The 24,432-nt window shown below is 41.1% G+C and overlaps 1 protein-coding gene across 10 annotated transcripts in view; it reads right to left on the reverse strand.

Annotated features, from left to right (window-relative positions):
• LOC138979690 (doublecortin domain-containing protein 2-like) overlaps positions 1 to 24,432 on the reverse strand; it is an 85,882-nt gene that overhangs the window by 25,562 nt on the left and 35,888 nt on the right. For 3 of the 10 annotated variants that reach the window (XM_070352417.1, XM_070352409.1, XM_070352419.1), the window contains exons 3-6: positions 12,106 to 12,182; positions 7,849 to 7,992; positions 6,531 to 6,692; positions 2,330 to 2,443 (exon numbers count right to left, since the gene is read on the reverse strand). In XM_070352417.1, coding sequence (XP_070208518.1) covers positions 2,330 to 2,443; positions 6,531 to 6,692; positions 7,849 to 7,992; positions 12,106 to 12,182 — 497 coding nt within the window. The remainder of the gene's footprint in view (positions 1 to 2,329; positions 2,444 to 6,530; positions 6,693 to 7,848; positions 7,993 to 12,105; positions 12,183 to 24,432) is intronic. The other 7 variants (XM_070352413.1, XM_070352418.1, XM_070352415.1 and 4 more) reach the window with 7 other exon arrangements.

A 24,432-nucleotide genomic window follows, 5' to 3' on the forward strand; every position in this document is an offset into this window, starting at 1 on the left:
CTGCTGCTGAATGGTAAATTAAACCTATCTTTCCTTTGACTACTGCTGCAGTACTAGTAGTCTCTCAATTTTCAATTTATTTTTTCTCTGCTTTCTCTGACAAAAAAAAACCCAGCCAAAATAACTAAAACTTTAAAATCAGATAGAAGTTAGATAAGAAGATAAGAAGTTAGTTAAATCATGGTCAGAAGACTTTAATTGTCTAGATTTACTCCTCGTCATGGTTCAAGATTAAACTTGTTTCTCTGAGTCCAGATGACTCTGTTACAGGTTATCTTGATTCTTCCAAGCTCAAGCATTTTATGACACATCCTATGTAACTGAATGGTATTGTCCATAAGTGGCTAATGTGTTGTAAGTTTATTGTTACGTTATTTTGCTAGAATATTATTTGTATTTGATGTTCAAATGAACTTAGTGTTACGTTATTTTGCTATACTATTATTTGTGTTTGCAGATGTTCAACTAGTATGTTTTTATTCAGTTATTATGTAAAGTGCGGAGAGCACTAAGATTCCTGTGGTTCATGCTATATAAGCTGTCATTATTTTCAATATTAATAACTAAAAAAGAAAATAAAAAAGAAAATTGAAACTGCTTGCAACTAATGGCGACTAATAATTTTCAAACTGTTAAAGTTGAACTTAACAGGAATTAATTCAGCAACAAAACAAAACTGTGTGCAAAAATAACTGAAACAGCCAGCAACACTTGCAAATTATCAATAGAAGAAGTGTTTCCGTGCAAACTGAAAAGTATTAGTGGAATGTTTAGAAAAAGAAATTATTCAGATTATGAAAACCACAACAAAAAACAGTTGGTGGCAGAATCTTTAAGTGAAAAAGGGGAGCGTTTTCGATTTTAAGAATACTTTCCTTCCTATGTAAACAAATGTGCAAATCACCACACAGCTGTTCAGGCTTTTACATGGCATATTTTCATTTTCATTTTCATTACTTTATTGTCCCATCGCTGGGAAATTCGGGTCGCTTCCTCCCAGTGGAAAGCTAGCAGCAACGGAGTCGCGCTACCCAGGTGTTTGCGTGTTTAGGTGTTTTCAACCACCTGCACTTATGGCAGAATGACCAAGGTCTTTTACGTGCCATTGTGATGACACGGGGGTGGGACATGGCTTCCGTCTCTGGGTCTGCACATAAAGTTGACCCGTGTCCGTCCCGGCCCGAATTCGAACCTGCGACCTTTCGATCACAAGTCCAGTGCTCTACCAACTGAGCTACCGGGAAAAGAGCAACACTGCTTTCACTCAAACCCATACCAAAATGTATCTACGCAATATAGGAATTCTTTGCTGAATTAATTTTGTGAATTGACACAGGTGCCAGTTAAACAAAAAGTCAACTCAACTGAAAATTCTCAGCCAGTATAAAAAGCAGCCAGGCTGTAGATTAATTAAATCAGTCCTATTGGAAGAATAGACTCACTGGACGGTTCAACAGTCTGGCTGCATTCTGTGCTGATTTAACATTCCTGACTGGCACAGATGTCAATTCAATTAAGAGATGAATTCCCAATATAAAAAATCCCAGACAGCAAAGAGAGCAGCATTAGGCTTTCGAATGTTGGTGCGAGCCCAAATGTAAGGGTTGGTTGGATGGTTGGATGGTTGGATGGTTGTTATTATTGTTTATCGTCTCTTCAGCATTTTAATGCTATTCGAGACCGGCACGGTTGGCCTAGTGGTAAGGCGTCCGCCCCGTGATCGGGAGGTCGTGAGTTCGAACCCCGGCCGGGTCATACCTAAGACTTTAAAATTGGCAATCTAGTGGCTGCTCCGCCTGGCGTCTGGCATTATGGGGTTAGTGCTAGGACTGGTTGGTCCGGTGTCAGAATAATGTGACTGGGTGAGACATGAAGCCTGTGCTGCGACTTCTGTCTTGTGTGTGGCGCACGTTATATGTCAAAGCAGCACCGCCCTGATATGGCCCTTCGTGGTCGGCTGGGCGTTAAGCAAACAAACAAACAAACAAAAAATGCTATTCGAGACCGACGCACGTTTGTTTCCTTTTTCAGTTCACATGGTAACTTCCACGCTTAAAACTTAATTTACAATCAGGTCTATCACTGTAAAAAGAAGGTTCTAAAACTTCATCACTTTCACATTTTGTACTTCAAATTTTGTTAAAAATCTTGATCTCTTTAAAAAAGTTGAAACAAATTTCCGGGGAAACAGCCCGGTCCCAAATGCAAGGATGCTCGTATCCCATGTAAAAGCCTTGACAGATCTGTGGCAGTGCACTGAATAGTTTACACCAGAAGTAAGGTATCGCTAAATGTTATCTGTTAGAGCCCAGAAGGTTAGAGCACGCACGGCCTGTCGCGCGACCTTTGCGAATAACTGTTCTCAGACCCGTTGTTGGATGCGTACGAATGCTCTGGCGACGATTGGCTGCTGGTTTTGGTGGACCGGGACAGGGGAGGTAACCTGGAACAGGAATCACAAAACAATGGTTTAACATGCTGGTCTCCCTTGACTCATTGAGACTCTCCATCTCTCTCTCTTTTTTTTTCTCACATGCACGCACGCACGCGCGCACACACACACACATACACACACACACACACACATGCCCACACACACACACACACACACGCCCACACACACACACATACACACGCCCACACACACACACGCCCACACCCACACACACCCACACACACCCACGCCCACACACACACACACACACATACACACGCCCACACACACACACTAACATTAACACTAACTCTAATACTATTGAAACACAAAACAATTATTTGTTATGCTGGTCTCCAATGACTCCAAAGGAAAACAAGAAGCATTCTTCGCACACTTAAAGTCGAACTGTTGTTTGCATTGTAAAGCAGCTGGAGAAACAATCGTTGGGTATGTTCTTAGGTAATCCCCAACTATGGGTTAAATAGCCGGGCAGGACAGGCTCGTCAACCCTGGAAGGCAGCTGTCCTAGGAGAAGATCACTCCAAAATTAAAACGAGGGCAGAGGAGGCTCACTATCCCTGCAAGGAAACTCCTCTAGGAGAAGGACCACTCCAAATTTAAACCCACGTAGTCCCCCGAAGACGGAAGACATCGGCCATTAGGCGGGGAGCAGACCGGATGTCAACGCTTACTATGACAAATGATTGTGTCTAGGTCGAATGTTCTTAGGTAATGCAATTTGCTAAGTTGATATCCAGTGCAAACCAAGAGTTATGTGCTAGGAATGAATATCCACAGGATGAACCAATGTTACCATAACTTAAGCCTTTGAGAAACTCCAAATTAACTTTTGAAGACTGCAGTGTAACAGTTTTTAGTTTGGAAAAAGTTGGGTCAGCTTTCTAAAAACAAAATCCACAGCACAGTTGTAAGATTAGTATAATCAGTTAACAACAGGAAGAATTTTGCTGCAGAATCTATTCTAAATTATCTACATACATGTCCCACCACTTTGAAACATTTCAGCTTTTTTTGTTTGTTTGTTTGTTTGTTTGTTTGCTTAACGCCCAGCCGACCACGAAGGGCCATATCAGGGCGGTGCTGCTTTGACATATAACGTGCGCCACACACAAGACAGAAGTCGCAGCACAGGCTTCGTGTTTCACCCAGTCACATTATTCTGACACCGGACCAACCAGTCCTAGCACTAACCCAATAATGCCAGACGCCAGGCGGAGCAGCCATTAGATTGCCAATTTTAAAGTCTTAGGTATGACCCGGCCGGGGTTCGAACCCACGACCTCCCGATCACGGGGCGGACGCCTTACCACTAGGCCAACCGTGCTGGTAACAACATTTCAGCTGAACAGGTATTATGCTTACATATTTTACAGACTCAAGACAAAGTGTCCTGCCTGAACCACAATCAGAGGGTATCCATTCTAACATTACTATACACCAATGTTTTCAAATCAAATTTGGGTTAGCCTTGTCAATTATAGACATGCACAAACAGCATAAAACACTCTTTTTTTAATTCCTATCTCCTTAGGAGATATGAGCTCACACATTTGTCAGTCTACAATCAAATCAAATCACTTCTTTCATTTTCTTTTCTCATTTAGTCGGAAGAGTTAAAGTCTTAAAATCTCCTTGGACAAAAGTTAGATACAAGCTGATCTACTGTGCATTCTTTCTTAAAACATTTTCTAACTTTATGAGTCCAAAACCAAATGAGTCTCTCATTTTCTCTTTCCAACCAAACCCAAAACGCCATTGTTTTAAATCCTATGACTTTACTTCTAAATTATATCTTTAATTCCTTTTTTGTTTTAACTTCTTCCAACAAAATTCTTCCATCCGTTATTTGTAGCCTTCATTTTTATTACATTCAAACATCTTCTTTCTTCTACTTCTTTCTTTTCTTCTCTCCAAATCGTGAGTCAAAGCAAAACAATCTACAATAAAAGCTTGAATGTAAAACTACTCTCTTTTGAACTACAGAAATGTAACTCTTAAAAGAGGCACCTTAAATCTACAATTATCTGCAATGTAAAAGCTTCAATGTCAGTCTAAAAAGAGACAGCCCAAACCTACAGACAAACACAACATACAGACAAACAAACAAACAAACAAACACACATTTTCTCTCAATTCAAACGGCTACCGTCACTAACAGGCACAGTCAATTCCTCAGTTAATGGTTTGACTCGATCACCACCTGAGATCTTGCAGGGCTTTTAGCGGGTACAGTCAATTCCTCAGTTAATGGTTTGACTCGATCACCACCTGAGATCTTGCAGGGCTTTTAGCGGGTACAGTGGAACCTCCCTTTTAAGACCTAAACAAATCTGAGAAAATCAGGTCTTAAAAAGGAGGGAGTCTTAAAATGGGGGTAATTTGACAGATGTTATGAACAGGAAGTCTGAGAAAACAAGGTCTTACAAGAAGAGCAAACGCTCGATCGAGTCACTTTCGCAGTTCTGAATATTATATGAGGCATCAGATGGACAGGAAGAAATTGCTATTCACAACACAATGAGTCACGTTCACATAAAATTTGAGCCCGGTCACTTTTATAGTTTCCGAGAAAAGCCCAACGTTAAGTTGTGTGTTGCCGAACAGAAAAGGCTAGTTATCTCCCTTGTTTTTCTGATAACGTTCGTAAAAGGCTACAGATGTAAATACTTTGATGTAAAGAATAATCCTACAAAGTTTCAATCACATCCGATGAACTTTGTCAAAGATATAAAATGTCTAATTTTTCCTTTGACGCTGACCTGTGACCTTGAAAAAGGTCAAAGGTCAACGAAACCATCGTTAAAGTGTAGAGGTCATTGGAGGTCACGACTAAACAAAATATGAGCCCGATCGCTTTGATAGTTTCCGAGAAAAGATATAAAATGTCTAATTTTTCCTTTGACGCTGACCTGTGACCTTGAAAAAGGTCAAAGGTCAACGAAACCATCGTTAAAGTGTAGAGGTCATTGGAGGTCACGACTAAACAAAATATGAGCCCGATTGCTTTGATAGTTTCCGAGAAAAGTCCAACGTTAAGGTGGTGTCTACGGCCGGCCGGACGGCCGGCCGGACGGCCGGCCGGACAGACTAACACTGACCGATTACATAGAGTCACTTTTTCTCAAGCGACTCAAAAATGGAGGAAGTCTTAAATTGGGGGGGGGGGAGGGAGTGTCTTAAAAGGGGGTTCCACTGTATTAGAACATTCTCCACTTGGACACATACCAAACCACCAACAGCATGATGATGTGCAGAATGGGACATTATTGATGAATTCTCATCTGAACTGGCAAATTAATTATTTCATTAAAAAAATTCAAACTCTGCAAAGAAAGCAGTCGGGATGTTAGATTTCAGTTCACTACATTGGGGTGTGCACGTTAAAGATCCCACGATTGACAAAAGGGTCTTTTCTGGCAAAATTGTATAGGCATAGAAAAAAAAAATGTCCACCAAATACCCGTGTGACTTGGAATAATAGGCCGTGAAAAGTAAATATTCGCCGTAATGGCTTGAGATTTACTGGCCGATGTGAATGCGTGATATATTGTGTAAAAAATTCCATCTCACACGGCAGAAATTAATATGTAAAGCGCTTAGAGAACGTCAAGCGCTATATAAATCTCCCATATAAATAAATAAATATGAGTGTTCAAATGGAAGGCTTTTTTTTTTATCCCATGCAAAAGCCAGGCCAGATCTGAGACGGTGTGGAAAACTGTTGTCACGGGAATGACTGGGCTTCAATAGACGATTTTTTGGAAATAACTCTGTCAGATTTGTATGGGTTGTAGAGGAGTGACCTTCTCTTGATAAATCTAGCTCTGTCAAAAATTGGAGGGGAGCACGACGTTTTTCAGACACTCCCCTAGCTAGTGATTATACTCCCTCCAATGTTTGGCAGAGGTTTTGCAAGAAAAGGTTAACTACTCTCCCACAACACAAACAAACCCGACAGAGTTATTTTCGGAATTCGTCTCTTCACAGAAGAAAGAGAAAAAATAAGATAGCAGCAGGCGAGTGTGTCAGCTAGTGCGGTTAGCAGTGTTAGTGTGCGGAGACCAAAACGTACATCGACCTTCTCTCTAAGCGAGGGGATGTGCTGAGGTTTTTCAGGGAGACCTCCTTGTAGTGAGCACGCTTGAAGGTATCTGTGCGACGCAGGGCGACGTAGTGAGCGTTGGGTAGAATTTGGTCAAGACTCATCACTTTGATACCGTTGGGGAGGTAGAGTCTGCACACACAGATAGAATTGTTATTTATTACGTTTTTAAACTCCAATGTTGTTAAATTATTATAAGCATGTACATAATTGTTTCGAGCTACCAAATTCAATAAAAATGTTCTGTCTCTCAGTTTCATTATCATTTTAGTAGTTTATGGGTTCTTTCTTTCTTTATTTGGTGTTTAACGTCGTTTTCAACCGTTCAAGGTTATATCGCGACGGGTTTATGGGTTTACATTGGCACTAAGATATTATGTCTGTAAATACATGCACCTATATGTTTGTTGGACAAGTTGTTCCGTAAATAAGTCTGTGCGTCAGTCAGTCAGTGTGTGTGTGTGTATGTGTGTGTGTGTGTGTGTGTGTGTGTGTGTGTGTGTGTGTGTGTGTGTGTGTGTGTGTGTGTGTGTGTGTGTGTGTGTGTGTGTGTGTGTGCGTGCGTGCGTGCGTGCGTGCCTGCGATAGAATTGTGATAACCATAATACTAAATTGACAATCCAAAAACAAGAAAGGTAGGTTATTTATCTTTATATATGCACGCACTCACACGATGTGACTGAAATGCAATTCAATAACTAATCAAGCAGACCCAAGCTCAATGCACTTAAAAACTACTATAAACTGCTGCTGTACCAACTTTTCCACAGGTCGGTAGCATTCCTCACAGGGAACCTGGTGGACACCTGTTCAACGACTGAATCCAGGGTGATAGGGGTGTTGCTGTACAGCATCCAATACTCAACGTACGGCTAACCAAATACTAATTAAAAATCCCAATAAACTAGTATTTTAGGCTAACCAAACACTAATTAAAAATCTTCATAAACCACCTATTACTTACTTTTCCTCAGGTCTGTTGCATTCCTCGCTGAGAACTATGGACACCTGTACAACGACTGAATCCAGGGTGATAGGGGTGTTGCGATCCTCAAATCCGTAACTCAACGAAATGTTAACCAAACACTAATTCAAAATTACATGTACCATAAACCACCTATTACTCACTTTTCCACACTAGGCCGTTGCACTCCTCGCAGAGAACCAAGGACACGTGTTTAAGGACTGAGTCCAGGGTGATAGGGGTGTTGCTTGCATCCAATACTCAACATATTGCTAACTTAATACCGATTAAAAAAAAATTCACCATAAACTATCTATTACTCACTTTTCCACTGGGCCGTTGCACTCCTCGCAGAGAACCATGGACACCTGTTCAAGGACTGAATCCAGTGTGACGGGTTTGTTGCGCTGAACCGCAGGAAGCAGGACCGTCCTGGGGGCTTTTGTATCGTTGCCATTTGCCCAGCATCTACACAAAGAAACAAAGATACACATTAGCAAATAGAAAGTAGAAGGAAGGCGGGAAGGATTGTAGGCTAGGTACTCAGGAAGAATGAAGTTTGAAAAGAAAAGAAAAAGGACATGACAAAACAGAATGTGAATGTGCAGATTAATTAGGGGCCCGGTAGCTCAGTTGGTAGAGCACTGGACTTGTGGTCCAAGGGTTGCAGGTTCAAATCCGGCCCGGGACGAACATGGGTCAACTTTATGTGCAGACTAAGAGACGGTATTCATGTTCCATCCCCGTGTTACCACTGTGGCAGGTAAAAGACCTCGGTCATTCTGCCATAAGTGCAGGTTGCTGATTACACCTAAACACGCATACACCTGGATTGCGCGACTCTGTTGCTGCTAGCTTTTTACTGGGAGGAAGCGACCCGAATTTCCCAGCGATGGGACAATACAGTAATGAAAATGACAATGAAATTTAAATTCGCAATTGAAAAGATGGTACAGAATAAAGGAAGAAAGGATTGATTGGGTGCCTAGTAACAACAAAGTTTGACTTTAAGGGAGAAAACAAAAATTTGAGATAGATAAAAAAAATAAAAAAATAAAAATGTGTGTGAAGATTTAAGGTTTACGTATATATGTATAGGTTACAACACGAGTGGTTTTTTATATGGCTTGTATTTCAGTCAAGACCCAGCGGATGAATATCATCGGGAGACACGAGCCTTTGGCGAGTGGCTCTCGATTGATATTCCCGCTGGGTCTTGACTGAAATACAAGCCATATAAAAAACCACGAGTGTTGTAATCTGTATATCCCATTCTACCATCAAACACAAAGTGTAGACTACTAGCGGCACTGTTGCGATCTGTGGAGTGTGAAACAGTGTTTTCAGCGAGACTTGGCCTTTTTGCAACCTTAAACTAAGTGACCGTCGCTGAAAAAATAAAACGAATGAGTGCATCTATAAGTACGCGGTAACACTACTTTCAGACCGTTTAAAAGCTTTAAGTAAAGGTTCATAAGTTGCAAGAAAGTAATGAAGTCGTATAGAAATCCATTTAGTTGAAGCGCACAATTCTTTTGCGTTTCAGGTCGGCGGAACGGGGAAACCGGTTTGGCCCCCATTTGGCTTACTCGACTCGATTCAGAATCGATTCCACGTTGTTTTTTTCGAACGCATTATTATACAATTAGTCTTATTGACAGAGAAGCAAATTTTAGGGAACACATATGTAGATTTAACCATTTGCTCCCTATTTGAAATGTATCTACATGTTTTGCGAGTGTGTTTGCATGAACCTAAACTGGTATGGGTGCGAGGAAAACAGGACCCAAGTCTGTCACCGCCGCTTGATTGCATTTTGAAAGAATATGACTGGATTACGGAAAAATACACACATGTTAAGTTCTTAGATACCTTCATCGCCAATGTGGACTTACTGCAGAGCCAGGCAAAAGAGTAGACTTGCTCGCAAAACACGTGAAACAGCTGATGATAGCGAAGCCCAACCGTGCCAGGTAAGGACGGTCTGACAGATTCTCAAAAGTCGTCTGCTAACGAAGCAAGGGGAGGGTACTCGTGTTTTTGTTTTGGTTCGCTAGCATCTGGTTATCTTGTAAGTTGAATGTTCGTTTTTTCCCACCTGCATTGCTTTCATAATGAAAGAAACGTTTGCTTATTGCATCTCATACATCAGATCAGTTCTGAGATTCATTTTTGCGTGCAACTGATATGGTTTTCTGAGCCGTGCAATACGATTTTGGAACTTCATACAAATGTGTCACATTGTTCGGCGCGAGGTCAAAGGTCGGGAGCAAAGTAGTTCTTCGCCCAAATCGGAATCTGCACTATCATATATTTTTTTGAGTCCATGATGTATTTATTGAGCTATAAAAATACAACATATATACCCATACTGAAGTAACAAAGAAGGGAGGTCATGGGATATATATAGATGTACTGACAGGAAAATATATATATTGCGCTTGAGCAACCTTGATTCATAACATGAATGAACACGCACATGCGCGAATACTCACTCTCTCTCTCTCTCTCTCTCTCTCTCTCTCTCTCTCTCTCTCTCTCTCTCTCTCTCTCTCTCTCTCTCAGATCTCTCTCTCTCTCTCTCTCTCTCTCTCCCCCCCCCTCCCAACACACGGGCAGAGAGATGGAGGGGGAGAGACAGAGAGAGTGAGAGAAAGAAAGAGAGAGAAAGAAAGAGAGAGTTTGAGAGAGATAGCGAGACAGAGAGGAATGAAGGGGCAACGAAAATAAGTGAGAGACAGACAGATGGACATGGGCGGAAAGACCGGTCAACGGGCGGACAGACACAGAGAGACGGGAGAAAATTGTGACCAAAGCCGGGTTCAATGTTTAGGAAGTGAAGACCATGGAAGGACACTGATTTGCGATTCTTTCACACTGATAAAATGGAAAAAAATAACAACAAAGAAGGGGGGAGGGGGAGAGGAGAATAAAAGGACAATGCAAACTAACGCATCTCATTCAACGGATTGACAGCACATTCCACACATCCGTCCACACAACTTCACGTAATTGAACGAAATGAGGCCCAACCAATCAATGCAACTCACACCTTCACAACCGCCCGACCTTTCTCCATGGCCACTCTCAATCTTGCACCCATTCAATTATTCACTGCTGTAAAGCCAAAGTAGTTGACAGAAGCATGGCAACACTGAGCTTTAAGGAGAGTAGTTGTAGTACTATCCTTCACCGGTGGTCGTGGAACCGTGTGGACCCAGGAGGGTGTTTAATTGTAAATATCTCTTAAACTAGTTGGGATTTTTTAATGAGCTTTTAAGAATACCTCAGGCACCTAAAAATCTCTTATGTCCTAAAAGATCATTAAATTTCAGCGAGAAGTAATTAAAAAAACAAAGGTTAAATTTAGACTACACACGGAAGACATCGTGGGGCCGTGCGGACCCATGTTTCTCAAAGAAGGATCCATACAATAACAATGTGGGTCCACACGGCCCCACGACGTCCACAGAAGGGTATGTACGTATTTCCTTTTTTGAGAAGCTTTAGTCCGCACGGTAATAACTAAATCAATAATTTAGTTTAATTACTTCTCGCGGAAATTTAACCACGGCGTCTACGGAAGGGGATGCACGTTTTTGCTTCTTTGGAAAGCATGGGTCTACGGAAGGTTATGCATATTTTTCTTTCTTTGAGAAGCATGGGTCCGCACGGCCCCACGATGTCTTCCGTGTGTAGTCGATAACGACGTCGGGCGAAGGCTATCACTATGGTACGGCCACAGACCTGCTTTGGTTGGGCATCTACAGATCAGACGAGCGTTTCTTACACGCAAGATATGCTTGCGGCTAGCCTCTCACTATGCATGACAGCGATGGCTGGTATGTAGCTTCGCAAGAATTCAACACCATTGGTTGATACTGAAAAGGTCGTTTGCACTGGTCGGTAAACAGCCATGAACAGCCAATCAGATTGGCAGCTATGCAGCTACCAGTTATTCTCGCACCTCCAAGACATGCTCGCCTACTCTTGCCAAATCCTAGCGTTCCTCGCGGCAAGAATTGGCCAAGAAACGCTACTTTCTCGCCCCACTTGCCATATATCTCAGGTCAAAGAAACGGGGGACTGCTTTGGCTGGTCATTTCAAGCATCAACCAAAGCAAGGTCAGAGAAAGGGATATGAAGGAAAGATTAGGACGAGGACGAGGAATATCTGGGTGGAGGGTGGAGTGAGAGCATTAAATCTGGTCTAGAGTCAGGTAACCTGCTGCCTCATGGAAGACTGGCTATTTTTTGGTATTGTCTTGTGTTTGTTTGTTGTCAGCTGCTACTCTTATCTAGTGGGCTCGGTAGTTTTTTTGTCACTCTGTTTTTCTAGCGATTTTCGTCGATCGCTTGATGGTTCTGATAACATCATCATTTCTAGTACACACTGCTAAAAGCACACACAAAAAACCAGAAAAAAAGATCACTACAAAATATTTACTAACAATTAAAAAAATATTTAAAGCGCATACTTATGAATAGAAGACAAAAATAGCCAACATTCAAGATGGTTCATATCATAAAACAGGTCAATTGAAGTACAATGTAGTAGATCTGTGAAAGAATATGGCTCACTTGATAATTTTGCCGTGTGTGTCGATCTTTCTGTACTTTCCTGAGACCTGGTATCTTCGGTTGTGTCCGGGTTCCACCTGCAAAATCAATAAAACAACATACTTTTAAGCATACTGTTATTCCAATGAAACAAATAATAACTAAAACAATTTTTCTTTTGCAAAATCAGCTTTTGGCAGTACATATATCTTTCTCATCGTTTGCACACATACCAAGTTTGACACGATCACCAGGAGCAGGACCTGTCATCTCAAGAGAACCAGAAAGGAGCAATTTCTTTCGAACTTGTCATTCCTTTCAAAAATCACTGAAAAAATTGTCCTTTCACAACTTCTCACTCATCTAGAGCAAAACCACCTTCTCAACACCCATCAGTCTGCATACAGGAAAAACCATAGTACTGAGACAGCACTTCTGAAGATTGTAAACGACATCCTTCTTGGCTTTGACGAAAATCAGGTCTCCATTCTAACACTACTGGACTTGTCTAGCGCATTTGATACGATAGACCACGAAATTCTGCTCCACAGGCTTCAGCACTCCTTTGGTGTTCATGATCTGGCCCTTTCCTGGGTTCGTTCGTACCTTACTAACCGGACGCAGACCGTTTGTGTCAACGGCATCAAATCTCAACCTTCAGCTCTCCAGTACGGTGTCCCGCAAGGGTCCGTGCTTGGCCCCATACTTTTCGTTCTATATGCCTCCCCTGTGTCCGATGTTATCAGTCGCCATGCGTTGTCGCACGAGAGTTTCGCTGATGATACACAGCTTCATCAGTCTGCCCCTCTTGCTGAAGTTGACGTTCTGGTATCTCGGACACAGGATTGCATTGCGGACCTCAGTGATTGGATGTCTTTAAACAAACTCCAGTTAAATAGTGACAAAACCGAAGTTATGCTGGCCTGTCCCAAGAAATTTCTCAATCACCCTTCTCTTCCTGCCTCTCTCACTGTCAACGAACTACCTATCTCTTTCTCTCCGTCTGTCCGCAGCCTTGGCGTCACTCTCGATCCAACTCTCTCTTTCCAAAAACACATCTCTAACATCTGCAAGTCCGCCTATCTAGAGCTGCGCAAGATTAGTTCAGTCCGTCACTACCTCACCACTGATGCAACCAAAACGTTAGTGTGTTCTTTAGTCCTCTCAAAGATAGATTATTGCAATTCTCTTCTGGCCGGTCTCCCTAAGTACCTTTTAGATAGACTTCAAAGGATCCCAAATAACGCTGCCCGCCTGGTCTTCAAATCTTCCAAGTATGAACACGCCACACCCCTTCTTCACTCTCTACACTGGCTGCCTATCACTAAAAGGATCGAATACAAACTCTCCTCTCTTTCTTTTGCCGTCGTTTCTGGTTCTGCCCCAGAATACTTCTCAGAACTCCTCAATCTCTACACCCCCTCTCGTCAGCTTCGCTCCGCCGCCGACACTCGACTCTTCCGACTCCCCACAGTGCAAACAAAGACATGTGGCGAGAGGTCCTTCGCCTATCAAGCCCCTGTGACCTGGAATAGATTACCTCTGCCTCTCAGACACACAGATTCTCTCACTACATTCAAGACAAATCTCAAAACACACCTCTTTCAGCGCAAGTGATTTTCCCTCCAGCATCTCCCCACCCACCCCATCCCGCCCCACCTCACCCCCTACCTAGTGCCTAAAATAACGTGTATATATATTTTCTGCGCTTTGTGTCAGCACTGTTTGTGTGTGTGTAAATAGTATTGTTGACACGTTTTTATACAGTAGCCTTATGTGGTTCTTGTGCCTAGGCTGTGTATTGGATTGTCATTGTATGCCTGCATCATTAGTTGTCAGTAATTATTACATGTGCTGATTGTTCTCTTTGCCTGCGCGCGTATAGTATGTTGGTTATGATTGGTCATAGTATGTTTGTTTATGTTTGGTCGTTATCTTTGCCTGTGCGTGTATTGTATGTTTGGTCGTTTTCTTTGCCTGTGCATGTATAGTTTGTTGGTTATGTTTGGTCGGTTTCTTTGCCTGTGCGTGTATAGTATGCTTGGTAGATGTATGTATGGTAAAGCGCTAAGAGTAGACATTTTTCTAGAATAGCGCTATAAAAGTTTGCATTATTATTATTAAATAAACTTCTTCTTTTGGACAAATTAGAGTAATATTGTATGTTGGTTCCCATTAAAAGATTCGAGTTTTGCTAAGGTTTGTTTTTCATTGTATGTTTTTGTCTCATTGAATGTTACTCATGCAGAAACATTATTTAAGTTCTCTGAACATGAGCTAGGTCAGTCCTTTTAAAGAACGGATGCTGTTGGTGGTAGTGGTTACGGTTTTGCTGGCGGTGGTGGTGGAAGTTGGGGGGGGGGAGGGTGAGACAAACCCAAAACACCTGTATTTATTCATGTGCATGCGTGCGTGCGTGTGTGTGTGTGTTTTCTTTCACCGATTTGCTACTTTCACGCAAGTACTAAATGAGTTCAAACAATGTATTCCATTAACAGAGAGAAATAAACAAGAATTTAAAGAAATAAATGCATTAGAAACAGCCACAAAACGCTGACTAAATTCACAAGCCTATCTTTTGAAAACCAGAATAAGGGTGTTTAAGGTGTTTAAAAAAAATCAATTCCTACTAGTACTACCCCTAAATCCGACTTTGACAGTGACCAAATACCCGAGACACCGACACTGCCAATCACATAGCGTGAAAGGTTGTGCACGGAAATAAATTGAATTCGAAATTAAATCACACCTTCAAAGCATATAAATATTTCCCAAACCTTTTGCATTTTTTGCAGTTTAATTTTAAAAAAAGAAAAGCATTATCCCCTGCACAGCACAAAGCTTTCTTTGAACATCCGGTTACAAAAGAAGCCTTGTTCAAACAAGGACTTAGACTCTTAATTTTTTTTTTTTTAAGAGGCCTATTCACGACGCAGTATAATAATGTACAAAAACTCCAAGGCTTTATTTTCAGACAATAGCAGGACTCTTTAAAGAAATAGGGCTATACAACAAAAAATGGTGCAAAATGTGGCCTTTTCACGGTGAAGTATAATAATGCACAAAGAGAAAGTTCAAGCTCTTACTCGTAAAATACCAGACCATGACAGGATTCTCGTAAAATACCAGACCATGACAGGATTCTCGTAAAATACCAGACCATGACAGGATTCTCGTAAAATACCAGACCATGACAGGATACTCGTAAAATACCAGACCATGACAGGATTCTCGTAAAATACCAGACCATGACAGGATTCTCGTAAAATACCAGACCATGACAGGATTCTCGTAAAATACCAGACCATGACAGGATTCTCGTAAAATACCAGACCATGACAGGATACTCGTAAAATACCAGACCATGACAGGATTCTCGTAAAATACCAGACCATGACAGGATTCTCGTAAAATACCAGACCATGACAGGATTCTCGTAAAATACCAGACCATGACAGGATTCTCGTAAAATACCAGACCATGACAGGATTCTCGTAAAATACCAGACCATGACAGGATTCTCGTAAAATACCAGACCATGACAGGATTCTCGTAAAATACCAGACCATGACAGGATTCTCGTAAAATACCAGACCATGACAGGATTCTCGTAAAATACCAGACCATGACAGGATTCTCGTAAAATACCAGACCATGACAGGATTCTCGTAAAATACCAGACCATGACAGGATTCTCGTAAAATACCAGACCATGACAGGATTCTCGTAAAATACCAGACCATGACAGGATTCTCGTAAAATACCAGACCATGACAGGATTCTCGTAAAATACCAGACCATGACAGGATTCTCGTAAAATACCAGACCATGACAGGATTCTCGTAAAATACCAGACCATGACAGGATTCTCGTAAAATACCAGACCATGACAGGATTCTCGTAAAATACCAGACCATGACAGGATTCTCGTAAAATACCAGACCTTGACAGGATTCTCGTAAAATACCAGACCATGACAGGATTCTCGTAAAATACCAGACCATGACAGGATTCTCGAAGGAAATGATTATGTCTTTTTTCCTGACTCAGAATGCACACGTAGCAGGCCTGAAAGTGGCGAGTATTTTACTCGCCATGGCGAGTAGAATAACATGTAACTGGCGAGTAGAAATGTTCATCTATTCGCCAAATGCGAATCAAATTGTTGAAACTATTTGTTGGTTTGGCTAGTAAAGTTTGTAAAATTTCAGAATCACTAGCCAAAGGCTAGTACAGTATTTTTTTGACTTTCAGGGCTGCGTGAACACAAAATGACATCTAAACCATAAGACTTTGTTAAGTACAAAATGTGGCCTATTTATAACACAGTATAATGATGCATTTACAAAAATGCCAAGGCCTTGTCTTTATATTTAACACACAATCACAGAATTATCTTAAGAAATAGGCTAAAAGGCCCTTTTTTCAATGACCGATAGCGTACAAAGAAAATGTCACCCACATAGCACTGAAGAACACATACAGGGATGACCACAAATGAAAAACGACTGATCTGGCATTAACTGTTATCGTTTGTCGATTTTTTTTAAATGGATTGATTGATTGATTGATGAAATCACCACAAAATGACTACCATAAAAAGTATTACTGTGAACAGGGAGAGCAAGGGAGAGAGAGACAGACAGAGAGACAAAGACACAGAGAGATAGACAGCCACACAGAGAGATAGACAGCCACACAGAGAGATAGACAGCCACACAGAGAGATAGACAGCCACACAGAGAGATAGACAGCCACACAGAGAGATAGACAGCCATACAGAGAGAACATGGAGACAGAGACAGATTGTCTTAGATCGATCAGCCGCTCTAAATAAAATGAAGCAAAGAACAAAACACGCACGCACGCACGCACTCACACACGCACGCCTGCCCGCCCACCCACACACACACACAGTCCTTAGCCCTCATATAACCCCAGCCCCAACAACCTCATCTGGGTTTTTTTCAATCCTAAGCTCCATGCTAGAGCCGACCTCGAAGAGAGATACTCGCAGAACTTAGAAGTTGGACAAGTGCCAGTTAAAGTTCTGCGATCATAATATTCCTTTTTTTTTTCTTCTTTTTTTTCTTTCTCACATTTAAAACAACGGACACAGACACAAAGACACACGCACACACAAACACTCATGCACGCATGCTCACACATACACGGACAGACGCACGATCAAAATATTCCTGTATTGCTCAGCATTTTAAACAGCAAGGTCCTATCTATTGTACCCGTAGGGGTGTGTCTGCCCGTTTTAGCACACACACACACACTAACACACACACACACACACACACACACACACACACACACTAACACCCATATACACACTCTCTATCTCTCTCTCTCGTACACACACACACACACACACACACACACACACACACACACACACACACACACACACACACACACACACCGACTGTCAAGCCTGCACATAATCTAGCCCCTATCCCTACTTCCATTCGCAGCAATCCTTTTAAAGGCATATGTACGCGCTCCCGTGTTTACAAAGTGTAGTTTGCCCATAATCGATGTCAAACGCACCATAAGACCATGTAATGACGATATGTCGCCATGCGCGGACCATATACATGCATTACAGCTTGTTTTAGAGTCTCAAAAACTTTGGATGTAAACAAAGACGCGGAGTTATTTCCCTTGCGTCAACGCTACCTCTGTTGGCAAATCTATAAATAGGACGATCCAGATCAAAATGAAAATTAACATATCTCAACATTGAAGGGGTCCTAGACCACAATATTTTGCAGGGAACTTAATTTAGCATGTCTCCAGCTGTTGGTAAAGCAATTAGCGTGTATAGTCATCGAGTACATATGGCTTTAAGCTCAACTTTACAGTAGACCTTGAAGCTATCCCCACCCCACCCCACCCCCTCTCTACCCTTACCGACCCCCTAACCGACCACAAAGAACGAACATGCAAGTTACTCTTCATCTTTTAACAATTGGAAAGACGTTGGCTAGTCTCCAGGCAATGTCCTGCGATCATAATATTCCTGTGTTGCTGGGAATGTCAAACAGCAGTTCCTTTTGTAAAGCTAAGGGGCCACACCTCAGGGGTTTCCGGATCAACACGCGTGCTGGCTTGGACCTATTCGGGGATTTAGTCGACGACCACGAACAGTTTGCTCGTCGATAGTGATACTCAACAGTTACAAACTATGTTTTTGTACTCTACAGGCTATGTATGCTTTTTTTCTGCGACGAATACCGATATGGATAGCAACAACAACGACGACTATTATTTTGTCTCTAAGCATAATCAAAAAACAAGAAAGGTTAGTTGTTGGAAAGAGCATATTCATAAGTTTATCTTGTTCTGCTCCTTTATTATATATTATACCTTCCATGGGCTTTGTAAACTTGTGTCTGAATAAAATACTGTTTAAACCAACAACGACGACGAAAATTCTTTAAAAGAAGGAGACAATAATTTAGAAGAATTCAGTAACACTGAATCTTCAGAGATATTGAGGATCCTCGCAAAAATACAAGTGCTTTCAAAAATACAAGTGATTCTAAAAACATCTAAGTTTCTTTCCCAGTCCTTCTGAAAGACGTTATCTTGAAGAAAAGTGTGGCGTATCTCTGATCTTCAACACAGAAAGAATGCATACAATTCATACCACACCCCCCCCCCTCCCTTGAAAAATTACTTAGATGCCAAACATAACGACACCCAAACCTCAGCACAATATAAGTCCAAAAGGACATGATATTCAATCAGAAGACAAAACAAAACAAGTCGCGTAAGGCGAAATTACTACATTTAGTCAAGCTGTGGAACTCACAGAATGAAACTGAACGTAGTCCGCCGCTAGTGCAAAAGGCAGTGAAAGTGACGAGCCTGTTTGGCGCGGTAGCGATTGCGCTGTGCTTCATAGCACGCTTTACTGTACCTCTCTTCGTTTTAACTTTCTGAGCGTGTTTTTAATCCAAACATATCATATCTTTCTGTTTTTGGAATCAGGAAACGACAAGGAATAAGATGAAATAGTTTTTGAATCGATTTCGGAAATTTAATTTTGATCATATTTTTTATATTTTTAATTTTCAGAGCTTGTTTTTAATCCAAATATAACATATGTATATGTTTTTGGAATCAGAAAATGATGAAGAATAAGATGAAATTGTTTTTGGATCGTTTAATAAAAAAATAATTTTAATTACAAGTTTCCGATTTTTAATGACCAAACTCACTCATTAGTTTTTAAGCCACCAAGCTGAAATGCAATACCAAACCCCGGCCTTCGTCGAAGATTGCTTTGCCAAAATTTCAATCAATTTAATGGAAAAATGAGGGTGTGACAGTGTCGCCTCAACTTTTACAAAAAGCCGGATATGACGTCATCAAAGGTATTTATCGACAAAATGAAAAAAACGTCCGGGGATATCATACCCAGGAACTCTCATGTAAAATTTCATAAAGATCGGTCCAGTAGTTTAGTCTGAATCGCTCTTCACACACACACACACACACACACACACACACACACACAGACAGACAGAGACCCACACACACACACACACACACACACACACACACACACACACACACACACACACACAAACACAAACACATACACCACGACCCTCGTCTCGATTCCCCCCTCTATGTTAAAACATTTAGTCAAAACTTGACTAAATGTAAAAAGAAGAGTAGGTTTAAACCTTGGCCCTAACAGGTTTTTAGTGCGTCACCATCAAATGTTCCTATAAATAGTGAAAACGTCGGGAATCACCATTAAAACGCTGTATAAAATACATAAATAGAAGCAATTGAAGAGCATGTGTCTAATGGTTGTGGGTTTATTTTACGTCTCAACAACCGAGAAAATGGCTATTCGGGACCGGAACATGTGTGTCTAAACCGAGCTAACCCCGAGACCTTTACAGCACAGAGAGGGCTGGGGGCAACATTTTCCATTTCACTGCACATTGCATTAACCTACTAGTGACTTGCACTTACACAACGTACTAGGGTTTTTGCGAAGATCTAGCACAGCGTAAAACAAAACGACTTGCGCCGTAACGCTCAGCCCAAAATCAATAATCAATATTCATAGGTTATAACATCAGTACGCGACCTTTAAAGCCGTCACAACATAAGCAAATGCAACTTTTTCAGCGGCATTAGACGGATTTATACGATTTTTCAGCAGTCAAAACGAAAGTAAATGGACAAACTTTGCCCATTCGATTTACGGAGTCCAAAGCTAATAGAAAATCGTCCTGTACTGTGTAACAGTTCGCAGAACATTTGACTGAGTGTACCTGACGCAGCGAATATAGGGTGACCCCCAAAAAGTCACAAGTGCAAATGCTACTAACTTCTACATGTGTTCAGAAAATTACAACATATTTGGTGCACATAAACTTCTTTTTATGAATGATCAGTTGACACAGTTTAAATTTTGTTGGTCAAATGGTCTGACTTGTATGCTCTTTCCAAAACATGTTTTTAATTAGCGGGATCAACTTAACAGTATGATGATGTTTGACATTGAAATGACGAAACTACGGCTGTCTCAACAATTAAGACAGTTGCTGAAAATTGTCTGACCATTTCGGTGAATTTGCTGAAGGAAACAAATCCTAGCACATCCTTGACCTGATTAACTTTCTTCCTTATTCACCATACACAAAAGCAATACCGTGATGGTCTCTTCGTTTTAAGACGTACACACAAATCTGAGAAACTTGAGAGGTACAGTAGTCTTAAAACAGAAGTATATGTACTGAATTCACGACCAGAGAATTTGAGAAAGTAAAGCCATAAAGTCAAGTCAAACAGTTTATTTACCAAATGCAAAGCACAGGATTTTGTTATGGTGTATGCATCCAAACTTCCCACTCCTTCCACACGCATATTATATCATAATAAATATGTACAGATAAAGTGTTCAATTTCACTGGGCCTATTTACATGGATGATGTGTACACCAACCAGACAGTTCAAAACGGGTCAAGCTTAAATCAGGGGTCTCAAACCTTTTCGGCAAATCAAATCTGTTAGAATTTCTTTCAAGTGCACGTATTGCTTGTGCCATTTTCCCTTAATTGTCCAGATATAAAAACGTAGTCTTTTGCAATTCCTTTCCAGTGTACCAGCAACCTTCATTCCTTATTAATGGCTGGTGTTCAGCGCATTCAAAGTGTGGTGCAACAGTCGTGCCGCGTCTGCTATCCAGTTCGCGGTAGGATTAGAAAATATATATACATATACCAAACCGATGTCAAATACGAGCTGATTTGGTGAAATAAAGCACATTTCTACTTGCGAAACCCATCGAACAGCCATTAGGCTAAGCGAGAGAGTTCTCGTGATTGTTTTAATTAAGAAAACTCATTCATAAAAACTAGAAACTAGGTTTCTGGTCAAAACGAATGATTAATCTGCTGTATCATTCGCTTGTCGGAAAGACAATCGGCCTACGCGCATCTCTCAAATATGACCTTCTCTTGTCTACTGTCTCGGAAGATTTATTCTACTCCCAAATAGCACTTCTTTGCACCTCTTATGACTCCTTCGTCCTCTAGAATCCCGTATCCACACCAAATACGAGCTGATTTGGTGAAATAAAGCACATTTCTACTTGCAAAACCCATCGAACAGCCATTTCCGGTGCTCGATCGCGGACATTTTCAGCTTTGAAGGCTATTTACGGGCAAATATCAATCGCTCCCTGACTTTTTATGCATCAAGAAACAAATTTAGTCATCGCTGAATCAGTAGCTTACCTTAAATCCCGACATAAATCAAACAATACCTAGAAAACAGACAAAACTTGCCTTCACACGTGTCATGAGCGGCCTTCGGCTTCTGTTCGGCCTTTGACCGGTTATCCCCCGTGTGATTTGTCAGATATAAAAACGTAGTCTTTGGCAATTCCTTTCAAGCGCACGTGTTGCTTGTGCCATTTTCCCTTAATTTTTCAGATATAAAAACGTAGTCTTTTGCAATTCCTTTCAAGCGCACGTGTTGCTTGTGCCATTTTCCCTTAATTTTTTAGATATAAAAACGTAGTCTTTTGCAATTTCTTTCCAGTGCACGTGTTGTTCTTGCTGTTTATGTTTTATTGCCCAGGTATCATGAGATTTTCTCCGAAAAATTCTCACCCATCTTAAAGTTCTCATAGCTTCTCTTTCTTATTGTTCATTTGAATCTTGAATCCGACTGTTTCGCTTGTGTCTTTAGTCCTATTCTTGTTATTCAATACTCCGAAATCTTACAATACACGACACAACAATGAAGTAATACTTTATCCTCTCCATTTAGATAAATCCATTTTGAGGCTTTCTAACTGAAAACTTGAATCATCATACCTGTATTTTCTCAGATTGTGTTTAACATCTTAACGTGCCTCTTCGACTTCAAGCACAAAAACACTCTCTAAACTACTAGTCTAAGCTGGGAACCAACAGGAGGATTTTAAATCCCTTACGCATCGTCTATGTATATGCGTTGGCAAAGTCCTTGTGGGGTGCGAATTAGTTCCCGTGTGGGCAATTAGCCATTGTAGTTAATCGCCTCAACACTGCTTGAAAAGAAGCCTTTTGGACAGGGGAGCAGACTTCACGAGTTATATTTGAACCACGATAACGTGGTGCAATCGTCCGTTGAAGGTACCTTCCTGCCAATACCATTCTGTGACATGGCTAGTCAAGTTTTTGTTTGCAAAATCGAATGTAGTATTTTTATTTTTAAGTAATAATCACAAGAATGCTACACACAGACACACACACACAGACACACACACACACACAAACACACACACACACACACAAACACACACACACACACACACTTTGTTGCTTCAAAATATCTTCAAAATTATAATGCAAAAAACACAAAATGGGAAAACCCACACCAGCGTGGCGTTTCAAGAAAACCAAACAGTTGCGCCACCCGATAGTTTATTGTTGACCTACACTTTAAGTAAGTTAGGTCTTAATTGAAGAAAATCCGATATCGATTGTTGTACAGCACTGGAAGACGAAACGTCCGTGTGTTGCACTAAGTTCCCCTCGTAAGTTCATTAAACTGGGTTCCATTTTTGTTTTGTTTTCATCCTCTTTCTTCGTCCAAAGAAGCTTTGTCTTTCATTTGCTCCAGAAAATGTGTCTTGCACAAAAGTTCCCTTCGATTAAACAAGGTTCCGTTTTTTGTTTTTTGTTTCTTTCTGCTTTCGTTTGTTGTTGTTTTTTTTGGGTTTGTTTTTTTGCCAACCTCATTCTTTGCCCAAAGAAGCTTTGTCTTTCATTTGCCCCAGAACTGCCTCGCTTTATTTGTGTCTTGAACCAACTCAACCTTGATTAAAGGCACAGTAAGCCTCCCGTAAACCATCACAGATACTGTCATGCTTTTACACACAGTACAAACACCCTTCCATTTGAACGCTCACCAAACGGGAACATCCTAGGTGCCCTACGTAAAGAGCGAGCAATTTTCAAAGAATTAATTTTGCGGATTGTGTCAGAGACAATCGGACGGTGGTGCGTTTTGGGGCTAGACCTAACTTTTAAAATCTAAATAATAAATTGACAGCTTGATACACAAACATTCTTAAATCATAAAAGAATTCTTTTTTCATCAAGACAAGATCAGTACAATTCGAAGTTTTGAAAGTTTGAAAAAAGAAAAGCCCGGAGGTCGTGGTTCTCGTAGCAGATGACGGTTTACACCTATCGCCAGTTCCTAAGAACAGTGAAAAGCCATCGCGAGAGTTCTTGTGAACCACAGCCGTTTGTTTCGTGCATAGTCAGAGGTACATAATAACGTGCTATTGCAGATAAGCTCACAGCGAGTCGCATTCAAATTACTAACTGACGACTGCAATGTGAACAAGAGAAACTGGATCACACGGGTTCACGATGGCTCAGGAGTAAGATAAACTACGCAAAAATAAATTCTTTGAAAATTGCTCGCTCTTTACGGAGGGCACCTAGGATGTTCCCGTTTGGTGAGCGTTCAAATGGAAGGGTGTTTGTACTGTGTGTAAAAGCCTGACAGTATCTGTGATGGTTTACGGGAGGCTTACTGGGCCTTTAAACTGGGTTCTACTTTTGTTTTTGTCAGCCTCTTTCTTTGTCCCATGAAGCTTTATCAATTATTTGCTCCAGATCTGACTCGCCTTATTTGTGTCTTGTCTGAACCCACTTTACTTTGATTCAACTGGCTTCCACTTTCGTTTTTGCCAGCCTTTTTTTTGGTCCAACGAAGCTTTGACTTTCATTTGCCTCCGAACTGCCTCGCTTTATTTCAGTCATGAGCGCAATTGTTAAAGGTCGTTCCTCCACTGACAGTTGGGAA

Source organism: Littorina saxatilis, linkage group LG11 (genome assembly GCF_037325665.1).
Source record: "Littorina saxatilis isolate snail1 linkage group LG11, US_GU_Lsax_2.0, whole genome shotgun sequence".
NCBI classification, from domain to species: domain Eukaryota; kingdom Metazoa; phylum Mollusca; class Gastropoda; order Littorinimorpha; family Littorinidae; genus Littorina; species Littorina saxatilis.